This window comes from Leptodactylus fuscus, chromosome 2, assembly GCF_031893055.1.
Source record: "Leptodactylus fuscus isolate aLepFus1 chromosome 2, aLepFus1.hap2, whole genome shotgun sequence".
Taxonomy (NCBI): Eukaryota; Metazoa; Chordata; class Amphibia; order Anura; family Leptodactylidae; genus Leptodactylus; species Leptodactylus fuscus.
Window position 1 is genome coordinate 177,396,766 of NC_134266.1, and position 27,698 is coordinate 177,424,463.

Below are 27,698 nucleotides of genomic sequence, written 5' to 3' on the forward strand. Positions count from 1 at the left end.
TTTATCAACTAAAAGTCACAGGATCACAATGTGACTCTATTTATTTACATTAGTGAAGAAGTCACTTTGAAGCATAGCCTAAAACATTAAGATATGTTAACCTCTTACTAACCTGCACTATAACAGTACAGTGTAAGCAGGAGTTCACAGAGGACCAGTGCCATCCGAGTACAGCATTCTAATCACATGGGCACTGCCATACTGCACACAAGAGCAGGACAGTTGTATAATATATCTTTTATTCCCTCTATCAATGCTAATTTTAGCATATAAAAAAGAAAATAGGAATCCACACACAATTTATATTCCATTCCTTTCAGGGTAGATAACTGCCAAAAATATCTCAAAGGACCCAAAAGTTGGTCATTGACTCAAGAAGACTGTTAGGGCATACTTACAAAAACCTATGTACATTTTTTTTTTATGTAGACTGTGAGCCCCACATAGGGATCACAATGTACTTTTTTTTTCCTATCGGTATGTCTTTGTAGAATGGGAGGAAATCCACGCAAACAAGGGGAGAACATACAAACTCCTTGCATATGTTGTTCCTCGTGGGATTGGAACCCAGGACTCCAGCGCTGCAGTACTAACCACTGAGCCAACACGTTGCCCCATCCTATGTACATTTCAATGTTTTTTTTTTCAGTAAAATGATCATATTTGGCTAAGGCCCCACATTGCAGAAATGTAGCTTCTTTTGTTGCAGATTTTGCTGTATTTTTTTGAGCCAAAGCCATGAATGGCTACAGGGAATGAGAAATATATAGGAAGTTCTTATACTTTTCCCTTCTGCTCAATCCATTCTTGGTTTTCATTCAAAAAACCTCAGCAAAATTTGCAACAAAAAAAGCTGCATTTCTGCAATGTGGGGCCTTAATCTTTAAATTTTTAGACAATTACAAGTTAAATGTTTTTTGCAAATAGATTTCTTACAGATTTTTTCTAATCATTTTAGTGTAGTCTCTTGATCGGTTGCCAGTAAATACAACTATGAAAGTAGAAACTCTCTATAGCCTAGTATCCAGCCATGATTTCCTTATTGCAGACAGATTATCAGGCAGTAACTAAATGCATGAAAGGATAAACTGGCCACAATAAATATTTGGGTTTTTAATAACTACTAGACCATACAAAGTCCCTGCATGCATAGTGGTATCCATTGGTAACATATCAAGGCTAAATATCTTCACAATTATGATGGTTACAAAAATAACTTTGCAATTGTGCTAAATTTTGAATTACTTCTATTTGCAAAAAGTTGCAAGTTTTTCGTCTACAAATTTAAATATGGATAATTTCATGGGAAAACCCCTTTGGTACTGTACTCCATATAATGTACCTACATATATGTATATATTAGACATGAGCGAACAGTAAAATGTTCGATATTCAATATTCGTTTCAAGTAGCCCCTCAATATTCGACTACTCAAATGCTCGTTTCAGGGGTAGGCAACATTTGATCAAAAAGAACTTACCAAGTCCACGAGTGAGGGTTGGGCTGGATTCTCCGAGAAGTCTTCTCCGTGCAGCGTCCCTGCGGCATCTTCCAGCTCTGAATTCACTCTGCCAGGCACCGGGCCTGAGCAGAGCCGACTGTGCATGTCCGCACTACAAGAAAATGGCCGCTTACAGTCAAAGCGGCTATTTTCTTGTAGCGCGGGCATGCGCAGACGGCTCTGCTCAGGCCCGATGCCTGGCAGAGTGAATTCAGTGCTGGAAGACGCCGCGGGGACGCTGCGAGGAGAAGACTTCTAAAGGTAGGAGAAAAACCAGCATTGATTGGCCGACTGTATAGCATTCGGACAATCAACGCTGGTTCTGCATCATTTCATTCGAATACTGTAGTATTCGATCGAATACCTACTCGATCGAATACTACTCGCTCATCTCTAGAATATATCAAGTACATTTAAAATTGTAAGTGATTATTAAAGATAATGGGATTAAAAATAATAAAAAAATTGATTTGTAATCTATAAAGAAAGAACAAATAAAAACAAATGCAAACAACACTTTACACACATACACATTTTATTATAGAACATTATATATAATATATAGAACATATTATATTTAAAGTAAATTATGTGATATAATAAAAACAATATTTATTGGTATATTAAAATATTTATTGGTTGCATTTACATCAAATTCTACGTTATTTACATATATACCAAAAATGGTACCAACATAAATTCTAAATAGTCTCACCAAAAACAAGGTTTTATATAAGAAAAGTTTATGAAAACCTTGTTAGACTTCACTTTTTCTCAACTTTTTGGGCAACTCCGGTGACTTCAGGCCTCCTCTCTGACATCATCAGCCTTGGGTCACACCACTGCTGCTCTAAACAGTTAATACCAGGTGTCTCACCACCTCTGATCTTCACTAATGACCAATAAAAGTATGTGTTATATATATTATTGGGGCACCCTCCCTGGTCTCTGAACATTATACTCTGAGACCCCATGATTAATAACAGAACTTAATTTGGACCACACAAGTTTGACCACACAAGAACCACCAAAGGACAGTGTTCTTTAATATGTATGGTGGGAGTCTTTGCTGTTGCCCCAACAACTGATGACTGACAGGCTGCTGGTGTATACAGGTGAAGGTTTCTTTATGCCATATTGACTACAAGGAGTGTGAAACTGTAGCTGTGATATGTTGCCTTTTTATAGCATGGCATATTAAACTGTTCAGCTTTAACTCCAGTAATGATAGTAAGTTATGGACTTGAACATGAAAAGATGAGCTTGAACGCTTTGATGACGTCATTGAGTCATGGGTCATCACTGTAGTGTGCTCCTCCGAATCCAGCTTTAGGTTAACGCCTTACCCTTTGCACTAGTTTGAGTCTTTAGGATTGATCTTTTTAGATTACTGTTTCATAGTAACATTTCTTATATTGCTGCAGATGCACAATAAATAGTCACATAAACACTATTTCACCAACTACCCCAAGCTTAAATCTTTGTACTTGTCAAATTCTCATCAACAACTCTGGCATGCTAATATGTAAAGGATGTAATGGCATCCATTTAATTAGTCTTTAATTTATTACTGTTGTAAAAACAAGAAAATAGGCTGGGGCTGTGTTTTCAGACAGTTAGCATAATACATTATGACATAAGCAAGCACCAGTAAAGGTCTAGATGTTGTGAGAGACTGTCCCTAAGAAGCAGAGACTGTAAAGCATCAAGAAAAGCAAGAGTGGGCTCCGTTTGGTTGCTATAAGGTAGCCACCTTATACTAGGATGAACTGGAACTATGTTCCAAAGGAAAAAGCATTGTTTTTGTAGTTCTTTAGACAGCAATCATCAAGCTAGTCATATGGTATAGGCTATAGGAATATGCTGTATACTGTAGGATAGCTCCAATATCACTATATGGTAACTTATCATGAAACCATTAGAATGACTGCTTAACTTTAGATACACATGAAGTATAGAACCATGTCCAGCCAACATGACAAATAAGAAAGCAGACACCTGTACTTGTTATATAAGAAAAAAAGGATATTTTTTACTAAGATAAAATGTTAGAATTTTAATATTTTTTGCTCATTAAATCTCCCTGTAATGTATTTATAAATGTGTTATCTCTCTGTGAATATCTGGGGTGGTTGAATACTCATTACTAATATCATATTTGATCTTTGACTATTTCTGTTCTATGGTGTTGTGCCTTATTACCCTTTTAGGAAGCATTCCCAAAAAATATTGTAATTTTTTGGAAATTTTCCATTTCATAAACATATATATATAGTCCTATGAAAAAGTTTGGGCACCCCTATTAATCTTAATAATTTTTAGTTCTAAATATTTTGGTGTTTGCAGCAGCCATTTCAGTTTGATATATCTAATAACTGATGGACACAGTAATATTTCAGGATTGAAATGAGGTTTATTGTACTAACAGAAAATGTGCAATATGCATTAAACCAAAATTTGACCGGTGCAAAAGTATGGGCACCTCAACAGAAAAGTGACATTAATATTTAGTAGATCCTCCTTTTGCAAAGATAACAGCCTCTAGTCGCTTCCTGTAGCTTTTAATCAGTTCCTGGATCCTGGATAAAGGTATTTTGGACAAACAATTCAAGTTCAGTTAAGTTAGATGGTCGTCGAGCATGGATAGCCCGCTTCAAATCATCCCACAGATGTTCAATGATATTCAGGTCTGGGGACTGGGATGGCCATTCCAGAACATTGTAATTGTTCCTCTGCATGAATGCCTGAGGATTTGGAGCGGTGTTTTGGATCATTGTCTTGCTGAAATATCCATCCCCGGCGTAACTTCAACTTCGTCACTGATTCTTGAACATTATTCTCAAGAATCTGCTGATACTGAGTGGAATCCATGCGACTCTCAACTTTAACAAGATTCCCGATGCCGGCATTGCCCACACAGCCCCAAAGCATGATGGAACCTCCACCAAATTTTACAGTGGGTAGCATGTGTTTTTCTTGGAATGCTGTTTCTTTTTGGACGCCATGCATAACGCCTTTTTTTTATAACCAAACAACTCAATTTTTGTTTCCAAAATGAAGCTGCCTTGTCCAAATGTGCTTTTTCATACCTCAGGCAACTCTATTTGTGGCGTACGTGCAGAAACGGCTTCTTTCTCATCACTCTCCCATACAGCTTCTATTTGTGCAAAGTGCGCTGTATAGTTGACCGATGCACAGTGACACCATCTGCAGCAAGATGATGCTGCAGCTCTTTGGAGGTGGTCTGTGGATTGTCCTTGACTGTTCTCACCATTCTTCTTCTCTGCCTTTCTGATATTTTTCTTGGCCTGCCACTTCTGGGCTTAACAAGAACTGTCCCTGTGGTCTTCCATTTCCTTACTATGTTCCTCACAGTGGAAACTGACAGGTTAAATCTCTGAGACAACGTTTTGTATCCTTCCCCTGAACAACTATGTTGAACCATCTTTGTTTTCAGATCATTTGAGAGCGGGCTGTCCATGTTCGGCGACCATCAAACTTAACTGAACTTGAATTGTTTTGTAGAAAGAAATGGTCCAAAATACCTTCATCCAGGATCCAGGAACTGATTAAAAGCTACAGGAAGCAACTAGAGGCTGTTATCTTTGCAAAAGGAGGATGTACTAAATATTAATGTCACTTTTCTGTTGAGGTGCCCATATTTTTGCACCGGTCAAATTTTGGTTTAATGCATATTGCGCATTTTCTGTTAGTACAATAAACCTCATTTCAATCCTGAAATATTACTGTGTCCATCAGTTATTAGATATATCAAACTGGAATGGCTGTTGCAAACACCAAAATATTTAGAACTAAAAATGATTAAGATTAATAGGGGTGCCCAAACTTTTTCATAGGACTGTATATATATATATATATATATATATATATATATATATATATATATATATATATATATATATATATTCATACAAGCTATCAATTGTACAATATATTTTATTTTTCCATATAGCTAGCAATGTATTAGCTCCTAATACATTGAAAAATATTCTTGCTGCATCACATCATTTCACTAATCATTTGGTATTTACTACCCAAAGTGTATTATCTACCTCATGCTTTAGAGAGACAAACAAAAAAGCTATCAGTAAACCCAATGATCTGAAAAATTGAAACAAATCTCTCTTCATTTTATGCACTAAAGCAATACTTTGCAGATGTTTACAAAATGCAAAATGTAGGGTTTTCTTAATCTTTCAAATATTACTTCATATTGTCTATGAAATTGCATTTATTTATGACACCTTATACAATCTATTCTAAACATTTAGAAAGGTGATTGTAATAATACATTTTTGTAAATAATTATAATATGTAAATTGGAATACAAAACTGTATAAGTAACACACAAACTTCACACCAAAACCACAAATATGTTATACAAAGACCATAATCCATAATTTTAAAATTGTAACATTTAGAATATCAGTCACTGTGTATCAAATACATTATAATCAGTTAGAGTAGAACTTATTGTGCACATAATGACCACCAAAATTTTCATTTTACTGTTCACATGCAGAACAGTCTTTATGTCAGGGAATTTCAACTGTCATTAAAAGTTATGTTTTAAGGGTTTATCTTTTTCTTTTGGGGTATCCTTTTTGTTTGTTGTATAATCCTAGTACTACCACACCCTTTGTGTTGAAGTGTTGCTTGGGTTGCCAAGCTTTTAGACCCTTGATTTAGAAACGTAATGAAGAATTTTTTTTATTTTTTAAAAGGGAGTCAGAAATGGCATATTACCAGGATAAATTCAGCATTCAACATCCAACTGAGGGTCAAAAGCTTATGATATTTGCAGAATCCAACTTTCAACATTTTTTCTTTGTGGAAACGCCTGCTGTCATTATGTCTCTCTTAAGCCCTGCTGAGTCAATACTCCATCACATCTATGAACACTACCTCTACAAGTAGCAGCAGCTAATAGAGTTTGCTGAATATACCAGACCAGTATTTTAATCCTGTCTGAGAAAACAGATAAGCACTGCTTGAAGGTTCAGTTTTCATACCTTAACAGTGCCCTTTCTCTGGCAGATACCCTTAGGCCTGAACATATGGAGTTTTGTTGCTGTATATTGAACCCGTGACAGGAACTGATGCAGTTTGTCATCAGTGTGCTATCATCTTCGCCAAAGTGGTGGATGGATATATAAAGATATAGCACTGTTTGACATTCTGCAGCTTGCTAACTTTGTGTCATAATACTGTATCTCAGAACACAACAAAGCTATTATAACTCAATAGAAGTGCTGAATAACATCAAACCTGTTGTTACTCACCAGAAGTGGTTTCCATATAGGTTTGCAGAGGAAATTGCAATCTTTTTCGCAGCGTTTTTGCCTGCGGTTCATTCTGCAGCCAGCGACATGGGGCCTAAGCCTACAGGTTGCTTGACATCTCAATCAAGCTCCTCAACAACTCTTTAACACTTTCTTCATAGGGGTTCCCATTTATTATGGTATTCAGATCTTTAGGGCTAGAGTGGAGAGTAGTAAAAAAGAAAGTCATGTCCTTCACTCTTTGTCTGGACGTACCTTGTTCACGTAAATCCAGTATACATGCACATGCTACATAGACACAAACAATAAACTCTCTTCCATCAAGAAACTTGTTACTGTGTCCTATCTATTTCTGTGGTGCTGTTTCACATTAGGTAATTAAGATTACCAAATTACAGAAGTAAAGACATTGATATACAGTAAATGAAACAAAATGTTCAAGAGGGATCATTACAAAGAAATTCTAAGAAAGCAATCTAGGAGTTTAAAAATAGACAAAATAGCTCATGGCACTTTGCACAGTTAGAATTTCAGATTGCTTATATCTGGAAAATGTACTCCCTAAGGACAAAGCACAATCTTTTTCATAACCAACTGAAATATGCGTGCTGTGTCTGCCCAAAAGAAGGGATTTCTGTATAATTCATGCAGCTATATTTTATTACACTCTTATTATGTGTTTATTGATGATACTTTTCTACAAAATCAATTGTCCGAAAAAGTAAAACACACAAAAAGTATGAATTTATTGTATTATGCTGCTAACTCAGTTTGCCTCCTTTTCAGCACACATACCATTTTGCAGCAAAATAGAAGATTCAGTAATTGGTCATTGGTGCTCTGCGTTCTTAATGGACAATAAATGTAATATTTGGGAAGTCTGCTAGTGAAGATATCATTCTGATAAGAATAGGTGGAGACATGCAAATTGTTCCCATAGGTACAAAGTACATCTAGAACTGCTGGTATACAGAAAGTATATAGCTCAATTACAGCCTAAAATGTATATCTCGCAAAACGCTCACCGCAGCTCACGGCCGGACATCTCTCTCACCCATTCAAATGAATGGGTGAGAGAGACTCCTGCAGGTTTCCGTATCCTGCCTCTGTTTTAGGCAGGAAACGGAAACCTGCAGTACGGAGAGGGCGACGCAGATGTGAACGAGCCCTTAGATACTGAAAACAGAGCGAAATGCTAAACAAAATAAAAATAACTTCAGCTAAAATCAGGTAATTCATTACTTAAAAATTGCTAAAAAAAAAAAAAAAAAAAAAAAAACACCATACTTTAAGGAAGATTCTGCAGTAAAGATACTCCTAGGGCCCATATATGGTTCAGAGCCTGTTCATGCACTGCCATATGAGGATGTACATATGTAGGAGAGTACATCTGTGAATGCAGAGTCCAATGGAGCACGCCACACTTTTCTCATGATATATGTCTTCTTGTGTTATTATAATCAAATTGATGTGAAAGCCATATAAAGTACCTGTGAAAAATAAAGACATAATATGGTTGAACTTGTGTGTATAAGGTCCTGAAGCTAATGACTGCACTTCAAAACAATTTCGTTTTAGGTCCAAAATACTATGTATAGTTTGTGAGTTTAATAGCAAAGTAGAGGTTCAATAATATACTGTATACTACAGAAATAATGTACAATAAGCTTTCATCATCACAAAAGGTGAACATGCATTGACTTATTCATTGGCTTTCATAGCTTATAGCTATTGTGTCATGTTACACTGCAAGGTGTCCTCAGATTCAAGTTATTGTTACATGTGGTGCTCAAACAGGAGAACTTTATGAATGAAATGAACAATGGTGCAAAGCAAACCTTTTTTCTTTTAGAATGTGCTATTTTTCATTTTCATTTTATTACTTTTTTTTTACTTATTTTCACAATTATTTTGTTCATTTATTATTAAATTTTCTTCTTAAGACAATGTTAATCTCTGAACTGGTCATAAAGAGTTTTGAGAAACACTTTAACTAGGTTAGTATTTGTAATGTCTTTGCCTATTCAGGTCTCTGTGCCACCCTCTGCTTGCACAGAAGACGCATTCAGTTATGATTCCTTGCTTTTGATTCTTGTTGCTCTGTCTGAACACTATCCTATTTCCTCAACTTGGTAATTGATTTTCCACCACAACCATTTCCTTCTCCTTGGTTTCCCTCCGCTCCTCTAATAGTTAATCTTAGGCTGTCAATCACACAGGTAAGGCTATGTGCCAATCAAGTCTGGAGCGGGTTGTGGACTTCCTATAAACAGGTCATCAGCCCACACAGGTTTGCTGGCTATTGAGACTCTGTCCTTGTTAAGCGCTTCTCTTGCTATTACTATTTGTATACTAATATACTATTTTGTATTACTGACTTCTGACCTTTGGCTTCCCTTGTTACAACTCTTTTGGATTTTGATTTGGTACTGTTTGTTTCACTAGTTTGACCTCGACTTTCTGACTCTCCTTCTGTGTTGTATAGTCTAGTGTTGTTCTGTGTAACACATAGTCAGAGAAGGGACTGTCACCCAGTTGCCCTGCTACCGCCTAGGCAAGTAGGCAAGAACAAGGGCTGGGTCAAGTTTAGGATTCACAGTCTATGTCTTCCCCTTCCTCCCTGGTTTCAGCAGCAGCACTAGGGAATTGCACAACTAGCAATTCCCTTACACTATTTACCTAAAACTTTTTTAATATATTATAATATCTGATTAGGGTTTGGCACCTGTCAATCCCATACTGTATTTTATCAAGCTATAACTGATATATTATAAAAAAAAATGTTTACTACCCAAACCTGATACTCAGACTAATCACCTTTTAATTCAGCATTTACTGTATTAATCACATAGTAGTTCTGGAGCTACCATACTTGAGATGAATAGATATGTCATTTTCATCATGTTGGTGTTCCATGCATGAATCCATGTCTATGAATCATGTTTCACGTGAATATGTTAAAAGGATTCACATTTATAGCTTTAGTCAACATTGTGACTGACAGCAACACCATTTCTTACACAAGTTATCTAGTATCAGTGGCTTAGGCAAAGCTGGAAAAGCACTTTCTACTTTCATCTTGAAGCATGTTGTTTTCTCTTTTATTTTCTTTGATCTTTGATCATCTAATACTTGGGATTACTTTTGAAAGTTTACATGGTTACACGGCTCAATTGAGTTTTCCTTTTATGTAATACAGCATATGCCTTCTTAAATATACATAAAAGGAAATATAATTATGAATAACTGTATATTAGGCAATTATGCAATGTGGTTAGAAGGGGGTATTGTAAATTGTATTCTATTGGGAAACCATGTGTATATGTGGTTATACACAGCAGCTCTATACATTTACTGCCTGACATCTCAGCTTGGGGACAACATCAGCATATATATCATACATTTCACAACACATTATCTTTGGACAATTGTTTCAAAGGTCTATTTTGCTCATAATTCAGAGCACTGCCCAAGTATTTTTCCAGGGAACTGTCGTTGTCAACTATCCATTAGAGTGAACAAGAAATTCTACTACTATATTATGGGCATTCCAGCTCAGGACGGTTTCCCTACTCAGAACGATGAGACCTTTACATAAATATGACTGTCCTGGGTTCTGCATTGTAAAATTTTGCAGCCATCCATAGTCACTTTTGCACCATAGAAACTAATATGTCATAGCAGCAGGATGTGGACTTGAGGCCACTCTCAACAGCATATACTGTATTCCCTGTACAGGGATCTGACCTTTGCTGTGGGAGTATTGTCAGGTTGGTATAGTTGGCTTCTGGTGAGGGTCAGAAAGACACTGGTGAAATCTGCCCGAGGATCACAGGATCAGCCAGAAGGTTCAGGAAATTGTACCAAGAAACATTTAAAGTTGGCATAAATCTAAACATGAAAAGAAAACAAAGCAACAACACTTGCACAGTACAAAGCCAACAGGCAACTATTAGCAAAAGAAGTCCACAAAATTAACATAAGCGGTATTTTCCGCTAGCGAAAATTCCGCTAGTAGAAAAAAAAAAAAGCTAGCGGCACCCATTGAAGGCTTTTTTTTTTCAGCACTGAAAATTCAGCGCCAAATAAAGCACCATTTTCCTCCATGTGAATGGACCCTAAGTGTGGTGGATTCAGTGCAATCACAAGATCTCAACTCTATCTAGAATTAGGGAGAGTAGCTTGCCTGCTATATAAAAAGTGTCCATCTAGCCAAACCAACTTAACTTCTACCAAGGAAAAAATTCTGCAAAAAATCTAAAAAAAAAACACAGCTAGAATGTCAAAATCTCCAAAGGTGTAAACATTAAACATAAACCATTATTTTCATCCTTGTAACTATGTTGATAACAATAATAGACTATTTTCAATTAATAAAGCAATGAGTGGAAATAGAATATCGCAAAAAAAATTATTAAAATACAAGTTTAACTCTATCTCTGTAGCTTAAGGCTAAGGCCCCAAGTGGCTAAATCTAAGGCCCCATGTTGTGGAAACGCAGATTTTTTTGTTTTAGATTTTGCTGTGTTTTTTTTTTTAGCCAAAGTCAGGAGTGGATTGAGCAGAAGGTAAAAATATAGGAACTTCCTACACATTTCCCATTCCTTTTGCAGCTATTTTTAACTTTGGTTCAAAAAAACGCAGCAAAATCTGCAACAGAAAAAGATGCATTTCTGCAACGTGGGGTTTCAACGTCAAAAGGTTTTCCAGGCCTTTGATGTTGTTGACCTGCTCTTAGGGCTAGTTCACACGGGGACATGGAGGAGGATTTTGACAGCAGAATAAACGTCATAATCCTCCTCCATACAATGTTAGTCTATGTAGACTGCTAGCAGAGAAAAAGAAGCGACATGACCTTTCTTCAAACGTTTTTCGCCTGAAGAAAGCAATAGAAGTGAAAGAAGCGTTTTTTACCGTGCGTTTTTTGCGGCCCGTTCTCTTAAAGGATGGGAAAACCACCTGGAAGCAGTTTTTACAAAAAAAAAAACGCTCCACAAAAAGCATGCCAAGGTAAAAAAAAAACCTGATTAGGAAGTGTTTTTTCCGGTGCCAAAATAAGCCACACGTTATTTACGTGTGAACTAAGCCTTAGATTTGACATGCCACTGATTCTCAGCAGTCTCTCTCAGCCACAAATATACAGTGGGTCAATGAGCAGGACAATAAGAAGGATCACTTTACCGGGTTGTGAGAGGACGACATTACTCAGATCAGCTCCCATTCACTTGCTTGTTGCTCTGTTCACTATATACTGTAGTTCCAGCCTTGACAATGTCAAAAACATTTTAAAGCATTTGGTTACTATTGCAATTTCATTATAGGAGAAGATGGCAAATGCTGTGAAAGAATGATAAATCACTTTATCAGACAAAATCAATATCAACCACATTAGCATTTTTGTAAAATACATGGATAAATTTGCTTTTCTAGAAACGTTACTAAATTAAGAATAAAATACTGTGTGACTGTCTTGCAAAACTGATAAATATAATGTATTTACTGAGTGGCTCATAAAGCATTGCGATAAAGTCAATGTTTTATCAGCATTATAAATGTTATAATAAAGCTACAATGTTTTATATTCCAAACTAGACATTGATAAATTCACCTTCACAAATGCAGAATAGTATTAATGATGGATGCATATATATGGTAACTGCCCTCTGAAGAATTTTGTTCCACTTGTGTAAACTGAAGGCAGTCAATATTAAGTGACGCTGGGTTCACACCTGCGCCTCGGTCTCCGTTCTCAGGTTTCCGTCTTCTGCAGACAAAAGACAGAAACCTGTCAGACAGTGTCTGGATGTAAGCATCCGTGAGCGTTTTGTGCTCTCCTTGGCAAAACCGTTTTTTTTTTCAACCGGAGTGTAGTTTTAATGCCCAGATAGTGGTCTATACTTTGTAATCTTAAAGGGCTTGTTCAGGATAGATCAATATTCTAACTATAACCTTACAATCCCCACCTCCTACTTTCTAAATAATTTTATTCTTAAAAAAAATGTATATTTTGCATCATGTGACCACCCCAGGCAGATTTTCTAGCTTCTGATTATGTTACGGGGAATGTTCTATTTCCCCTTCCGGGTATGGAACATCACATAATGTAAACCCCTCCCAAACTGATCATACTTACCTGTCTTCCGGTCTGGACTTCCAGAGCACACATCACTTCTTCTTGACAGCCGGCACCTCCTCTTCTTGATGTGTCCCAGCCACTCACTGTATTGTGCATGTGTAGGAGGCCGACATATGTCACAAAGAGGAGGTGCCAGCGATGTACAAGGATATGCCATCTGGCACCTCCATATGCCAAATGCCCACGCGTGCACAAACAATGGGCAGCTGGAACATGTCACAAAAAGGGTATGCGGGCCAACAGGATTCCACTGTGCAGTATAATATGGACTGCACATGTGGGAGCCACTGTGGAGCATCCTACTGTGCAGGGGCCACTGTGGAGCATATTATACTGTGCAGGTGCCACTGGGGAGTATTGCACTGTTCAGGGGATATTAGGGAGAATATTATACTGTGCAGGGGCCACTGTGGAGTGTTAAACTTTGCAGGGGCCAATGTGGAGCATTATGCTATGCAGGGGTTACTGTGGAGCATATTATACTGTGTTGGGGCCACAGTGAAAAATTATACTGTGTGGGGACCACTGTAGAGCATATTATACTGTGCTGGGGTGACTGCGGAGTATATTATACTATGCTGGAAATAGCATGGGCTAAATGCCTAATTCCATGCCATATTGCCCCTCTGCACCTTCACCATGCATTATTTACTTATATAGTGATAACAAATTTTACAGTGCTTTACAGATATTGTCATCCCTCACTGCCCCATATATATATATATATATATATATATATATATATATATATATATATATATATATATATATATTGCACCTTAGGTCAGGAAGCCACATAGTTACAGCTGCAAAAAACTGTGAAAATAAACTGTATCTGTTATATATTTGTTATTCTGTCAAATAGAATGTAGAATTAATCTGGAAAACAAATGGATAGTCTTATAAAACAAAGAATATACAAAGATACTGGATATAAAGATTCCAGTTCTACAATTGCATGTTAAGGTTTTTTTTTTCTTTTTTTAGTTCCTAAATGTCTGCTCTAAAGAAATCCAAGTCAAGTCTTAAACAGAAAATGAAGCCCAGCATTTTCTTATTCTTCTATACTAATACGTTTGCATTCAGCTACACCCTTTAACCCAGCATGCACTGAGTCGAAAGAACATACATTTAGCACTCTTACATGAATATTTATGGCCAACAATTTATTACTCAAGACTAATTTTTTCCACTTTCACTCTTCATGTCTTATTCATGTACTACACCATGAATCACAAACACAAAATTTTAGGGCTTGCAAATAAACAAAATAAAATTAGAACTATATAAGAGTTAGAATAATATGTTTGCTCAATGTTTGCTTCACAAGCAGTCAAGTGTTTAGTGTTTTCTTAAACAACATAAAAAAATTACACAGTTTTACGTTGTACGTGGTTTACTGAAATGTTATACTGTGTATATTGTGTATTAGAAAAAATTTTCATGCAAGCTTAAAATAGAAAATACCCATTTTTGTTATTTAGGGACAAAGGGTGTTTTGTGGGATAAAGAGTACTACTACAATAATTTATATTGCTAGGCTTTATCTTATCTTATTTTAGGACTCCCACAAATTCCTAGAACAAAGGGGCACCTAAGCACATTACAAGCACTGTAGCCCCTTTGTTCTAGGCACCTTCTTCCCGTTCCAATGATGATTCTTCTCTCTACATAGAGCGGTTTCCAATCAGGCACCTTACATGGAACTGGCCCTCACTGGATTGCAGCCTTGCAAGATATTGCAAAATTCTAAGTCTTGGCAAAGGTCTTGATGGAAGGTCCTCCATAATTAGCAAGCTCTGGCATATGTCGATAGACTATTTTTTGGGATCTATTTGGATTCATTTAGAGCCTTTTAAACAAGGGTCTATCTAGCACACAGTAGCTAAACCTATTTGTACAGTCAGGTGGCATTAAATTGTGAATTATTTTCTACAATATTGATTTACGTAATTGTTTCAAATGATAAAAAATATATACTATACTATATATTATTATAAAGATTTTTTTTTTTTTTTTTTTAAGTTCTATTCATCCTTACAAATTGTAAGCCCATGTAGGCAAGGTCCTCTTTTCTACTTGTATCAGAATAGTCTTCTTGTTTTGTGTTTATTGTACTTCTTGTTGCACTTGTTCTGTATGTATGTAAACCCCTTCACAAATGTATAGTACCATGGAAACAGTTGTGCTACTGTATATACATAAATAATCCTCTGTCAACATTGTGAGGAAGTGATATGTATAATATGTTAGGTAATTCATTCTTAATAAATAGACATATGGATAGGAACTTGCCTCTTTTCCTGTACTGTATCTTTACTCAGCCTCCCATGGATGTAGTAGAAATAATTGCTTACAAATCTAAAGCAGTTGAATATACTGAATACATATGGATACATTTTGCCCATCTTTATTTGCTAGAGTATATCTACAATATGTCTTTTTCAGGTATCTTTTTCGGTTGTAATAAGTGATTGAGCAGAATAAGGGTAGAAAAATGCCAGACTGGCTAGGTGTTGCAAAAAATGGAGGAGGTCAGGAAGAAGGTCTCATTAAGAAGAGGTCAGGAAGCTATAACATTTTACAATATGTATTATTTTCATTGTTATCCTAATTAAAAATACATGTTATAGCATATTAGTAGATGTACATTAATATTTTTTCTCAGTGCTAATTACAGATGGTTGAGGGGGAACCTTTGAAGATTTGTTACCTTTGAAGTTTTGATGATTCAGTTCAAAGATTTGTTTCGGTTTAAATAAGTTTGTCTCAAACTAGAGCCTAAATTGGCTTAAAACATAGCGTATGGCATTATCTGGGCCCCTAGGACTCTATCCTGCCTATTTCTAGCTCTCTAATTAAACTAGCTAAAGTTATATGAAAGTGACAGTGACATACACAGTGCAGTGCTTGCTTTTACATATTTTAACACTTATAATATAATTTGGAGACTGTGTGTATATTAATTTTTTTACGAAAAAATCTATTTTAAGAAAAATAGAATGCACTGAAAGAGTAACCTGGTCAGTGAGTAATTTTTCTGTTTTGGTTAACAAAGACACTTACAAAAAAAAAAAACCTTAAGAAAATTAGATTTTTCACTAAAAGAGAGCCTAATTAGCATATGAATAAAATGGTGTTAAAAATACGTTCTATTGCAAAAAAGACTTAAGAAAATAAGATCATTGTGCCAATGAAAGGGTGACTTGTCCAGTGTACATGTAACAGAGTGAAATGTGTAGTTACACCACACAGAAGAAATACTTCCTCCCCCACTCTTAAGATTTTTCTGTCCATCTTTCTAAAATTGTTTAAATATAACTAACCTTAGCTCCATTACTGTGTTTCCTCGAAAATAAGCCAGTGTCTTATATTAAATTGTCATCGTAAATATAGGACCTGTCTTATTTTTGGGGGACGTCTTATGACAACCGGCAGTCATCCCGGCACTTCCTTAGTGGAGGTATCCTACTTACCTTTCCCATCTTCATAGCAGCGCTGGTGCTGCTGTTCATCCCGGCAGCAGAAGTGGTGGGTCGGGCTTAGCAAGGCTTCCGGTGGTTGTGCCGGAGAGCCTCACTTCACTGGCATTGCAGTCAGCTGGATGCTGTGCAATGTGCTCCGTGTGCACACGGAAACCCGGCTGCTGCCTCTGCTGTATGCCGGCTGCTGCCTCTGCCTCTGGGATGAGCTGGGAGAGCCGACTGCCCTCAGCATATGAACAGCGGGCATCTCCCAGCTCATCCTACAGCAGCAGGGACAGTGGATACAACAGCAGAGGCAGCAGCCGGCTTTCCTGTGCTCAAGGAGCACATTGCACAGTGTCCAGCCAGCTGCAATGATTTTTGGGCATGCCTTATTTTCGGAGGGTGCCTTATATTAGGCAATTCAACAGAAATCCCCTGCATGTCTTACTTTCGGGGGGTGTCCTACTTTCAGGGAAACATGGTAGTCCCCCTCCTATAATTCTGTAGTCCTCTTGCAATGTTACTGTTGTTTTTAAAGAATAACAGGAATTTCTTTGGATCATGCAATGATAACACGTCTGTGCCCAAGCTTGAAGATCACAAGATGGCTTCCACTGCACCATCATCCTATGAAATCAGTACTGCAACCTCTTCACCTACCATTCATGATTGGCTAAGAGGCTGTTAGGTGATGTCAGATGCTTATCTAGGACAAAGAGACATTATTACCTTCTTTCTCCTCTATATTTTAACTGTGCATTATATTTTGTGATGGCCATTTTAGTTCACCCCAGATGAATTAAAAAGGATTTGGTTCTTTCAAAAAACAAATCTTTTGGAAAATTTAGGTCAAATCCAGTTTGTTACAAATCCCTTTAAAGGGGCTCTATCAGCAACATCATGCTGATACAGCCCCACATATGCGTGAATAGCCTTTAAAAAGGCTATTCAGGCACCGTAAATGTTATATTAAACTACCCCCCAGTTTTAAAATAAAACCCTAAAAAAGAATGTTATCTACTTACGGATTGTGCACTGTGGGCGGGCATTCAGGGTGTGTCTTCTTCTTCATCCACGCCTCTTCTTCCTCCGATGTCCTCCGGTCCCGTCCTCCGGCGCTCGCGAACTGACACTGATATAAAAAAATGGCCTGGGCGCTTGCACAGTAGCATACGGATTCTACAACGGCTACTGCGCAGGCGCCCAGGCCATTTTTTTTTATCAGTGTCAGTTCGCGAGCGCTGGAGGAGGATGGGACCAGAGGACATCGGAGGAAGAAGACGCGTGGATGAAGAAGACGGTGCACCCTGAATGCCCACCCAGCGTGCACGATGGGTAAGTAGATCACATTCTTTTTTAGGGTTTTATTTTAAGACTGCGGGTAGTTTAATATAACATTTATGGTGCCTGAATAGCCTTTTTAAAGGCTAGTCAGGCATATGTGGGGCTCTATCAGCATGATTTTGCTGATAGAGCCCCTTTAAGCATATCAAGTGGTTATCCATCATACAAGAGAGAAACTAATGTCTTACTATTATAATAAGAAATACTAAATAAGTAGGTAAGGATACAAACAATATTTTTTCAAGACATTATATTAAGATTGCATTACAAATCATACATGTAGGTATACACTATGAGTATACTAGTATAGTATACTACACCTCCAATGTCTCTGCCCATACTCCAGGTAATAAGGGTAACATTGTGTGAGAATGGTGTCTGTAACTATGAAATACTCTACCTGTACCAGAGAGATTCTCTATCCTCATATTCCTCAAGAAACTTTAGTGTTTCATATTGAAACACTGAATTCTGATGGATTAAACGATTGCTTCTGCCATAAAGGACAGGGATGAGTTGCTTGCGTTGTCTCTGCTGCTTGCCTCCTCCTACTTCTGTGTGTCCTGACTGCCTACTGACTGAAGGCAGAAAAGAGAGGGGAAGGTGTCCTGAGGTGCATGTGCTGCAACACTGCAGAGACCTGTGGAGAGGGGAAAGGCCACTGGTGGCTGCGAACCAGAGGACAAGGAAAGAAATATTGATGAGAGAGCAGCTGCCCTCAGTATGGGACTAGATTCACATATAAATTTGCCTTCTCTTACTTGTCCTCTTGATTAGATAAGTCCAAATCTGTGTATCCAAATACCAAATATGTGTCCGGGGAGGATTTATTCATTTATCTGGTGTTTGCAAAGCTTTTGATAGACCTGGTGGTCATGATGTTGTGGAAATCTCCTGGTCAGAGTAAGTGGTCAGCTCCTTAGGTTGCCCTAGGATTAATGTCCAATATATCAAAAACTTGGTCACCAAACAGCTCACCTGTACAAACTTCTCAGTGAGGTGCATGATCCGCTGCCTTCGGGACTCCAAGGCCACGATAATGTTAATCCCAATTCAAATGAAAGATGGATCTGCAACACTCCTCTTCATTAATAAAACTTCATCTTTAATTCCATTTTACAGGACAATACAAAAAACTCCATACAAAAGATAGAAAAAACATATACAAAAAAGACGCAATAAAAACCGCTGTCAGTATACCACAAACAGCTATGAGTAAGAGACCAAGACGGTCTTGAAACGCGTCAGCGATGGTATACTGACCGGTTTTTATTGCGTCTTTTTTGTATATGTTTTTTCTATCTTTTGTATGGAGTTTTTTGTATTGTCCTGTAAAATGGAATTAAAGATGAAGTTTTATTAATGAAGAGGAGTGTTGCAGATCCATCTTTCATTTGAATTGCCCTAGGATTACCTGTGCTATGGGGGATTTACTATAGTCAGCCAGCCCCCATAGTACAGGTAATTAATACCTGTGAGATTGGGGAAAGAAGGGGAGCCAAATGTACATTGTGGCCCCTTAAAAACAGCTGACTGGGTGTGTCAACCCCAAATTGATCTTTTATTGATATCCGTCCAGAGGAGTAGCAGACATATCCTGCCAGGAGCAGGGAGAAAGGAGATGACACCAATTGCTGTAAATTTTACAGTATAAAACCTAAATAGCAAATATTTAGGTAGGAGAATTTATAAGGTAGGAGATACAGAGCAGAGCTGAAGTCGTCCCTTCTTCTTCTCTTTCCCACTTCCTAGCAGAAAGGAAAGTCATCCTGCCACAGGCCCAACATCATTTGTGTATTAACATGAGGCTGCACCATTTTGCTGGGGAAGACGGATGCTGCCACCAACTGGCGACAATAGTTGTCTCTCCTTGATAACAGAAGAAATTATTAAATTTTCCTGAGTTTTCGCTCATAATTACTGTCTATTTTGTGACACCATACAATATATTGCCAAAACTAAAAGCAATTTGCATATCCATTTCAGAGAGCATGTGAAATCTATTTGTACAGGACAGGGCTGCCCTCGCCTTATCCAGCAAGTAAGAGATGTTCATGGAAGTGATGGTGAGGGTCCTGCATTTTGCAGGCATTGAAGCTTGTGAAATCCAGGAGGAGGTGATTGAGGCCAAGATCTACTGAAGTGTGATTTTAAAAACACAGGCCCAAGGCCTTTTGGGACTAAATAGTAGGGTAGACAAAAAGTATTCCTGTAATAATATGGAGTCATTCTCACCTTAGTCAGAGAGGTATTCAATTAGGTTTGTCATATAATGATATGTTTTATTATACATACTTTTTGTGGTCTATGCTTATACCAGCTTCAGTATTATATAGATAGTATAGATAGGATTGTATTTCCCGAACGAGGGGATAGTAACCCTTTAGTCACAGAGATTCCATAAACATATATTTAGTGTTGATATTTTGTGCTTTAATATACTTACTGAAAAAAAGACCTTCTGATCTGATGCTATTTTTAATGCATTTTTTCCCCCTGCGCTGTTTGTTTTTATGACATGTTTCGGTTTTAATGGCTTTCCTCAGTTGCTGGGACAATGGTGCATGCGCTCCTCGTGCCTGGGTCTGTGTTAAGGTGATTGGTGGTTGCAGAAGCAACTGTGTGGGGGTTGCACCTTATTATGACATGTGCCTTTAAATACGCAGATGTGCTCAAAACAGCATGTCAGCATGTCTCTGTATGCTCTGGGTCCAGCTACACCTGTTTTTAATGACTCAAATTTTATCAATGTCATTCAGCATCACTAAAAACACTGCTAAATCACTTGTATGCTTATGTAGGACTGTTAGACCTTAATCGATCATCCACACTTTGTGAATGTTTGATCTCCATATTATTCATGGACTGCATCCTACCCTGCTTATGTATTGTTTTTGTGTAATACATCTCTAATGGATATTTATTTGCAAACAATTTTTATAATACGTAACTTTTTAATTTAATATTTAATTGTTTTTGTTATTTTGAACCTTTTTTCTACTTGTTTCTTAGTGGACTGGTGTTCTTAATAGTGCCCTTATAGTGCCCCTACAGGTAATTTTATGAACTTGGGGGCACTATAACTGTAATAGAGCCCTAATAGTTCCCCCCACAGGTAATAGTTCACCTCCCTCATATACTTACACAGGTAATATTACTAGTGAGGAGCACTACTTGGGCAATATTACAGTAATAATGCCCTCCTAGTTAATAATATTACCTGTGGGGGCAGTATTAAGGCACTAATACAGTTATAGTGCCTACCCTACAGTTAATAACAATCCCCCCCACACACACACACACATAATGCTATTAACTGGGGTGAGGCCACTATTACTGTAATAGTGCCCTAGTAGTGTCCCCTGTGTGATGGTCCCCCCACCGTACCCATACTTTTATTTAGGGGGCAGTCCATACCACCAATAAGTTATGCATAATATGGAGAAGGATTTCCATTAATAAAGTATAGGGAAACGTATAAATGTAACTATTGAATATACATTTTATTGTGTTTTCTTGTGAGTCACCCAATCAACCAACCCTGCGTGGAAATCCCACCCCCGCCAGGCCACAGGAAAATTAGGCTGCATGAAAGTGAACCTTGGTACAAATAAGGTTGGGTGCCGCTGCTCTACACCACTTTATGGTGATATTTTTACTGCTTTGTAAAACAATACTTGATAAAATTCATGAATGAGGCATTGGGCTGTTATTGGGAAATTGCTCACTAAATATTTTTGAATTAGTCTCTATCTGGACAGTCAACCCATGAGAGACATTTTGGTTTAATTCTGTGTCTCAGAAATTGAACTAGTTTTTAGATGGCCAAAGAGACCACAATATTTCTTCTCATAATGTGGTAGACCACTGATCTGCATTTGGAAGTAAATGGCTTTAAACAATAAAGTTAGTTGTGTAATATGGAAACTGGTATTGTGGTTCTCACTTCATTCATCTCCCAAGTGTAGAAGACCATGCTAAGGCTTTTTGGTATCCTGCAATAGACTCTAGCTTGAGAATGGGCATTTATATTAAATGAGACAAATGCCTCCACTAGTGCATGACTTAATAGTTGCTAGAAGGCAGGCAGCAGCAACCAAGATAATGTTTTTAAATAGCATTTAAATATACATAAAAGCCTTCCTTTGTCACATTTTGCAGTTTAGACAGCTGTATTCCAAGATAAATTAGCTGCATTTAATTTTAATGACAATTAGCAGTTCCTGAAGTTCAGTGTGTTGCAATTTTATAGTAAAGGAAAGAGGAGGAAAATAAATATTACTCCCATTTCAAGAGAATTTTGAAACAGTAATGAGAACTGAAATAAAAATGTATGAGATTCTGGATCTCCATAGACTTGATTTTAAATCACATAATGGTTAGATAGTATTTTTATTATATCATAAAATATAATTTAGAAGAAAATGCTGTACGTACATGTCTGAATTAATTTAAATATGGATTCTTTGAATCTTTATGTAGAAGATTTAAAGCTACAAGGAAAAGGAACAGAAACCGAAGAAGCGTGGTAGCTCAGTAGTTAGCACGGTTGCTTTGCAGAGCAGGGGTCCTTGGGTCTGACCAAGAGCACCATCTGCATGCAGTTTGTATGTTACCCTTGTGTTTGTCTATGTTTCTTCCACAGCATGGAGTCTAAAAATTGAATGCTTTAATTGTTAGACTCCATACTGTGTAGTGATTTAAAAAAAAACCTCTGGCTACCTAGTCCCCCCCTGGTGTCCACTTACCTGCACAGATCGCTGCCACTGGTCCAGTCCACGCTGTTCTCACTCCTCTTCTCGCCTTGCTGCCCCCGTTTCCCAGGTTAGTTTTACAGACCTAGGAAGAAGGCGGGGCTTGTGGCTTAGGAGAGTGTGGGCGGGAACAGGATGGGGAGATGTGATTGCAAAACTAATAGACCCCTGTCGTCAGAAAATGCCTCAAACATGTTCATTGCACATACAAGACAATATATATTTATTAAAACCTATGATGTAAAATAGAAGTTTGATCCCACTTTTTTGTTGTTGACAGGAATACCAAATAGATATATTTTTTGCTCAAACATGGACTGACAATCGTCTCAGGTTCAATAGCACCATGAAGATTTTAACTCTCAACAGCAATATGGTTGGACTTATATGGATTCCAGACACTATCTTTCGGAACTCAAAAACTGCCGAAGCTCATTGGATTACTACTCCAAATCAACTCCTACGAATATGGAATGATGGCAAAATATTGTACACATTAAGGTATGTTACCATAATGTTATTCCAGTGTTAGCATTTTGTCTGTTGAATCCTTTATTTGTGCTCTTTTTTTTTTTTGTACTATCACTAATAGAAATATGTGAAATGGCTCACCATATATTCAGATACATGGGAAAAGATTTTTAATTGTATATTGGTTCAAACCACAGAAGTATCATGGTATACATACATACATACATACATACATACATTTTAAAGCAAACTCTTCATCAAGTATAAACTCAAAGAAGGCGGTGTGACCTAGTGTGGTGGGTAGTTCTGATTCAACCCATTTCGAAAGCAGGGGCAAAGGTGTGTAAGAAGCAGTGGACAGATTCTTCTCTTTAAGGGCTCGTTCACATGGGGGGGGCGTATTTTGGCACCGAGGGTAACGCGGGTAGCCGCGTCACTCTCAGGTCAAAACCCGCCTGCCACGACCGTCGTGGTTGCGGCTTTCCCCTCTGGAGTTGGCTCAAATGAATGGACCAACCCTGGAAGTTGATGCCGCCAGGCAAAAGCCGTGGCTCAGCGAGCCGCGGAATCCGCCTGAAGAAAGGGCAGCTCGCTTCTTTTTTGCACTAGCAGCAACATGCCGCTAGCAGAATGAAGAATGCTAGCGGTCTCCATAGACCACCATTGTATGGAGGCGGATTTTGACGCGAAATCCGTTGTCAAAATCTGCCTCCTTGCCCCCTTGTGAACTAGCCCTAACTTTTATATTTACATTATGTTTCTCTTAAGTCATGATATGTATTCATTGAAGCCTCGAGTTGTGTTAAATATGTATCTTGGTTCAGGAAGAGTTGAGACCTTTCACTGGTCTTCATTGAGAAAGGGTCACAAGAAAATGACCTAGTTTTTACATTAAATATATTTGTAGAGACTGTTTTAGACTCATCATTGCATTCACTACTGCTGACAGTAGATGGTGTTTATCTACTTCTCCTCCCTCTATATAGCATTTCTAAAAAAAACCTCTTACATAGACTTCAAGGATTGTGGTCCGCTCTTTTGCTGCCTTTGGTCATGATACTAGTGTAAAGCAGATCACTAAATGAAAATCAGAAAATTAAATATGGCATATTGTATTTCAATATCTCTTTTATTACAATATAAAAATGAAAATGCCTGGAGTGTTAATAGTGTTAAATGAGGTTGAGGTGCTGGGCTTAGTGATATATCGGAATACTTAGTTTACTTACACTTAGCAAGACTACTGCCAACTTTCAGTGTGTAGGGTTTTATAGGCCATACATCCCACAATGAGAATTCTGGTAAAAGAACATGCAAATATGTTCTCCTTGAAGTTCAAAGGAGAATTTGCTTGAGTGCCCCCTTTTGCAAGGGCACTTCCTATAGATCATTACCTGGTTTTCCCGACATCGGCGGATAAGTCACTTCCTTTTGGAGGAGATGCTCTGGCTTGGCTGTAATTCCATATCATGCCACTAGGTTTCAGAAAAACAGGCAGTGATGAAATGGGAGCTACCTCCATAATAGGATCATAACAACTGAATGAGAAGCTGACAGAATGGTTGTTGCAGATGAAGCACCTTCCATCGGCATCAATCTCCATTCACTGTAATGTAAAAAGACAAACGTTTATTCTCCCAAATCGCCTGATAGATTCCCTTTAAACAATTTGGAAAGACCAAAAACAATTACATAAAGGAATATTCGTGGCTTATTCACCTTGGGATAGGTCATCAATTAAAAATCAACAGGTGTCTAGCAACTGTGGCCCTCACAGATCACAGAAACATGTTACCAGCACCGATCACACTTCTCAGACTATATGATTTCACATTTATTAGTCACATGGCCTGTACACAACTCAGTTCCATTCAAGTGAAAGGGCTGAGCTGCGATACCAAGCACAGCTGTTATACAAACATACAGGATTGTGATATGTTTTCTGTGAAGAGGCTGCATTACTTCTCAGAGCACTGAAGAACCCAGGTGTCTGACGCCCACTGATCTTCACGATGACCTTTCCTAAGGATGGGACGATCAATTAATAAGCCTGGAACATGCCTTTTAAAGATACTCACATTATCCACAATGCTCAATATTCTAGACCAGGGGTGTCCAAACTTTTTCCAAGGAGGGCCAGATGGTAGTCAATGGGAATTTTAGGTTACCAATAATTTCTATAGACTCTACACTATGGTTGAGCGATCGGGATCGGGAAAGATCGGATCCCGATCGGCAATCGAGCAAATTTCACGATCGGGATCGACTGGAAAATGATCGAAAATCAGATTTTAAAAACGATCCTGTTAATCTCAAGATCGGCTCAACCCTACTCTACGCTAGTTTGCAAGAGTTTTAAATAATGCTAGCAAAACAGGATATTCAGAAGTAAAATAATTTTACCCGATGGTAGATTAGATAATGGAGAAAACTGAGGTTCATGCAAATATGGAATTTTTTTTAAAAAAATAAATTATAGACAACTTTTCAAATATGAATAGTTAAAGTGAATATAACAAAATTTGAAATATATAAATATATATCCATTTATCGGGCAACTCTCCTCCTCTAAATAATTATTATTTTTTTTTTTTAAATGTAGATTGTGAGCCCCACATAGAGCTCACAATGTACATTTTTCCCTATCAGTATGTCTTTTTTTGGAATATGGGATGGAAATCCATGCAAACACAGGGAGAACATACAAACTCCTTGCAGATGGTTTTTTACCCTTGGTGGGATTTGAACACCAGGACTCCAGCGCTGCAAGGCTGCAGTGCTAACCACTGAGCCACCATGTGGCCCCTAAATAATTAATTTATCGCCTCATTGTATGCAGTATTCAGTCGTATCTTGAAGATATAGCAGTGTTAAAAGCGTTCCCTCAGTCACAGAATAGGGATCAGCTCACAGAGTTGGGGTCGGCAATGATAGTGTCCACACTGTTTGCAGGTTTCAAACTCCTTTTATTCATAAGTTTCAGCACAAACAAAAGGAACATCGTACAAACAAAACAAGACCTAAGCCTGTCTGGCTCTATCACTAACCTAGTGTAGGCCAACCTATGTATCACCAAATACAGCAGCAGTAAACCTGCCAGCCCTCCTTTTACCAGACTACCTTCCTCAGGAAGCCTTACCTGAGAACACCTGCAACTTAGGAAAAACCCTGTAGTGGACTAAGGGTATGGACTGGAAGACTCTTACTGCCAACCTGTCCTCCAGTCCAGCCCATGTCACTTAAAGGGGTTGTCCGGGATAAAAATATATTTTTACATTAACCTAAACACTCCCTCCATCTACTTTCTAAATCATTTTTAATATCAAAGTGAATATTTGTCTGTAATGTTATTCAAATGAAATGGTAATATTATGAAGAACAAGTGAGAGAGATACAACATGTACTTAGCAATTCTTGCTTTTTTTTTCAAGATTTGTGCATGATTTTTACGAGAAATAGTGCTAAATTCTTCATTTTAGATTCAGAGACAATTTAAGACAATTTAGTGTTTTACAATTGTTATAGTAGGTCAAATATATAGTTAAAAATACAGATTTAAAGGTATTGTGAAAAATCTTATTGAGAGTACACATTCAAAATTTAGATAATGTTTTATAAATACAATGTACACACAAAACACCTAGAGTTTATTTACAATTATGTATTACACATAGAAACAAATATTCAGATTAACCATTTGGCCCATGATTTGATTTCCAGAACTTAACTTTACAAACCACACTATTCTAAGCTATTTATATAATCCCTTTACAGCTAATCTGTTATTTTGCAGTCATATCATAATGGTGCCAGCCATTTTCAATTTTGATTTTTACAAAGTCAGATAGAAGGTCAGCCAAAAATTACAAAAATTGCGTTTGATGTTTACAAATTTGTCTTGCTAAAATTTATTGCATTTTGTATGTGCTGACCCTATATTTCACAATAGAAAAATTTATCATTTATCTATCTATCTATCTATCTATCTATCTATTAGTAATGCACAAGGCATGATCAGTTTGGCACTCAGAAGATATTGCATATTACACACTTTTCTTTTTCTTTCACTATTCCATATCGTGCACATTTTGCACATTTAAAGGGATCCTATCAGTCAGACACAATTTTTTGTAGGTACCACGTCGGAATAGCCTTAAGAAAGGCTATTCTTCACCTACCTTTCTTTGTCTTCTCTGCACCGCCGTTCGCCTACAATCCGTTTTTTTCTCATTATGTAAATTAGCTCTCTTGCAGCACTGGGAGCGGGCCCCAGCGCTCAGACAGCTTAGGTTCCAATCCAAAAACCAGGTAGCTGCAACTGAAAGCTGTGCCCTCTGCTCCGGATTAGGCCAAATGAAGGGGCCCAGTTCAGAGGAGGGTGTGTCTTCAGGCCGTATCACGAGGCGACTCGGCCGAAAGAATGAGCATCGAGCTTCTTTTTTCTGGGAGCTGGAAGAAACGGCTCCCGGAAAAAAAGACCTGAGCGGCTCCCATTAATTTCAATGGTTATGGCCTCAAAACCCTGACCAAAAAACTCCATGTGAACTTGCCCTTAATGTTTCTTATTCTGTTATACATTCCATGTACCTTCCCCTATTTTACTCAGGGGTCTGAAGAGACTATAATAATTTGTACCTTTGCGGGTGACGAGCACTAAAAGTTTCAGGTTCTCACAAACACAAAACTTTTGGAAAATTTGGGACATATCCAGTTAGATCCGAA

General features: G+C 37.7%; 1 protein-coding gene across 3 annotated transcripts in view; it reads left to right on the plus strand.

The window, feature by feature from the left end:
- GABRG3 (gamma-aminobutyric acid type A receptor subunit gamma3) overlaps nucleotides 1–27,698 on the plus strand; it is a 417,910-nt gene that overhangs the window by 240,954 nt on the left and 149,258 nt on the right. For all 3 annotated transcript variants that reach the window (XM_075265197.1, XM_075265198.1, XM_075265199.1), the window contains exon 4: nucleotides 22,786–23,006. In XM_075265197.1, coding sequence (XP_075121298.1) covers nucleotides 22,786–23,006 — 221 coding nt within the window. The remainder of the gene's footprint in view (nucleotides 1–22,785; nucleotides 23,007–27,698) is intronic.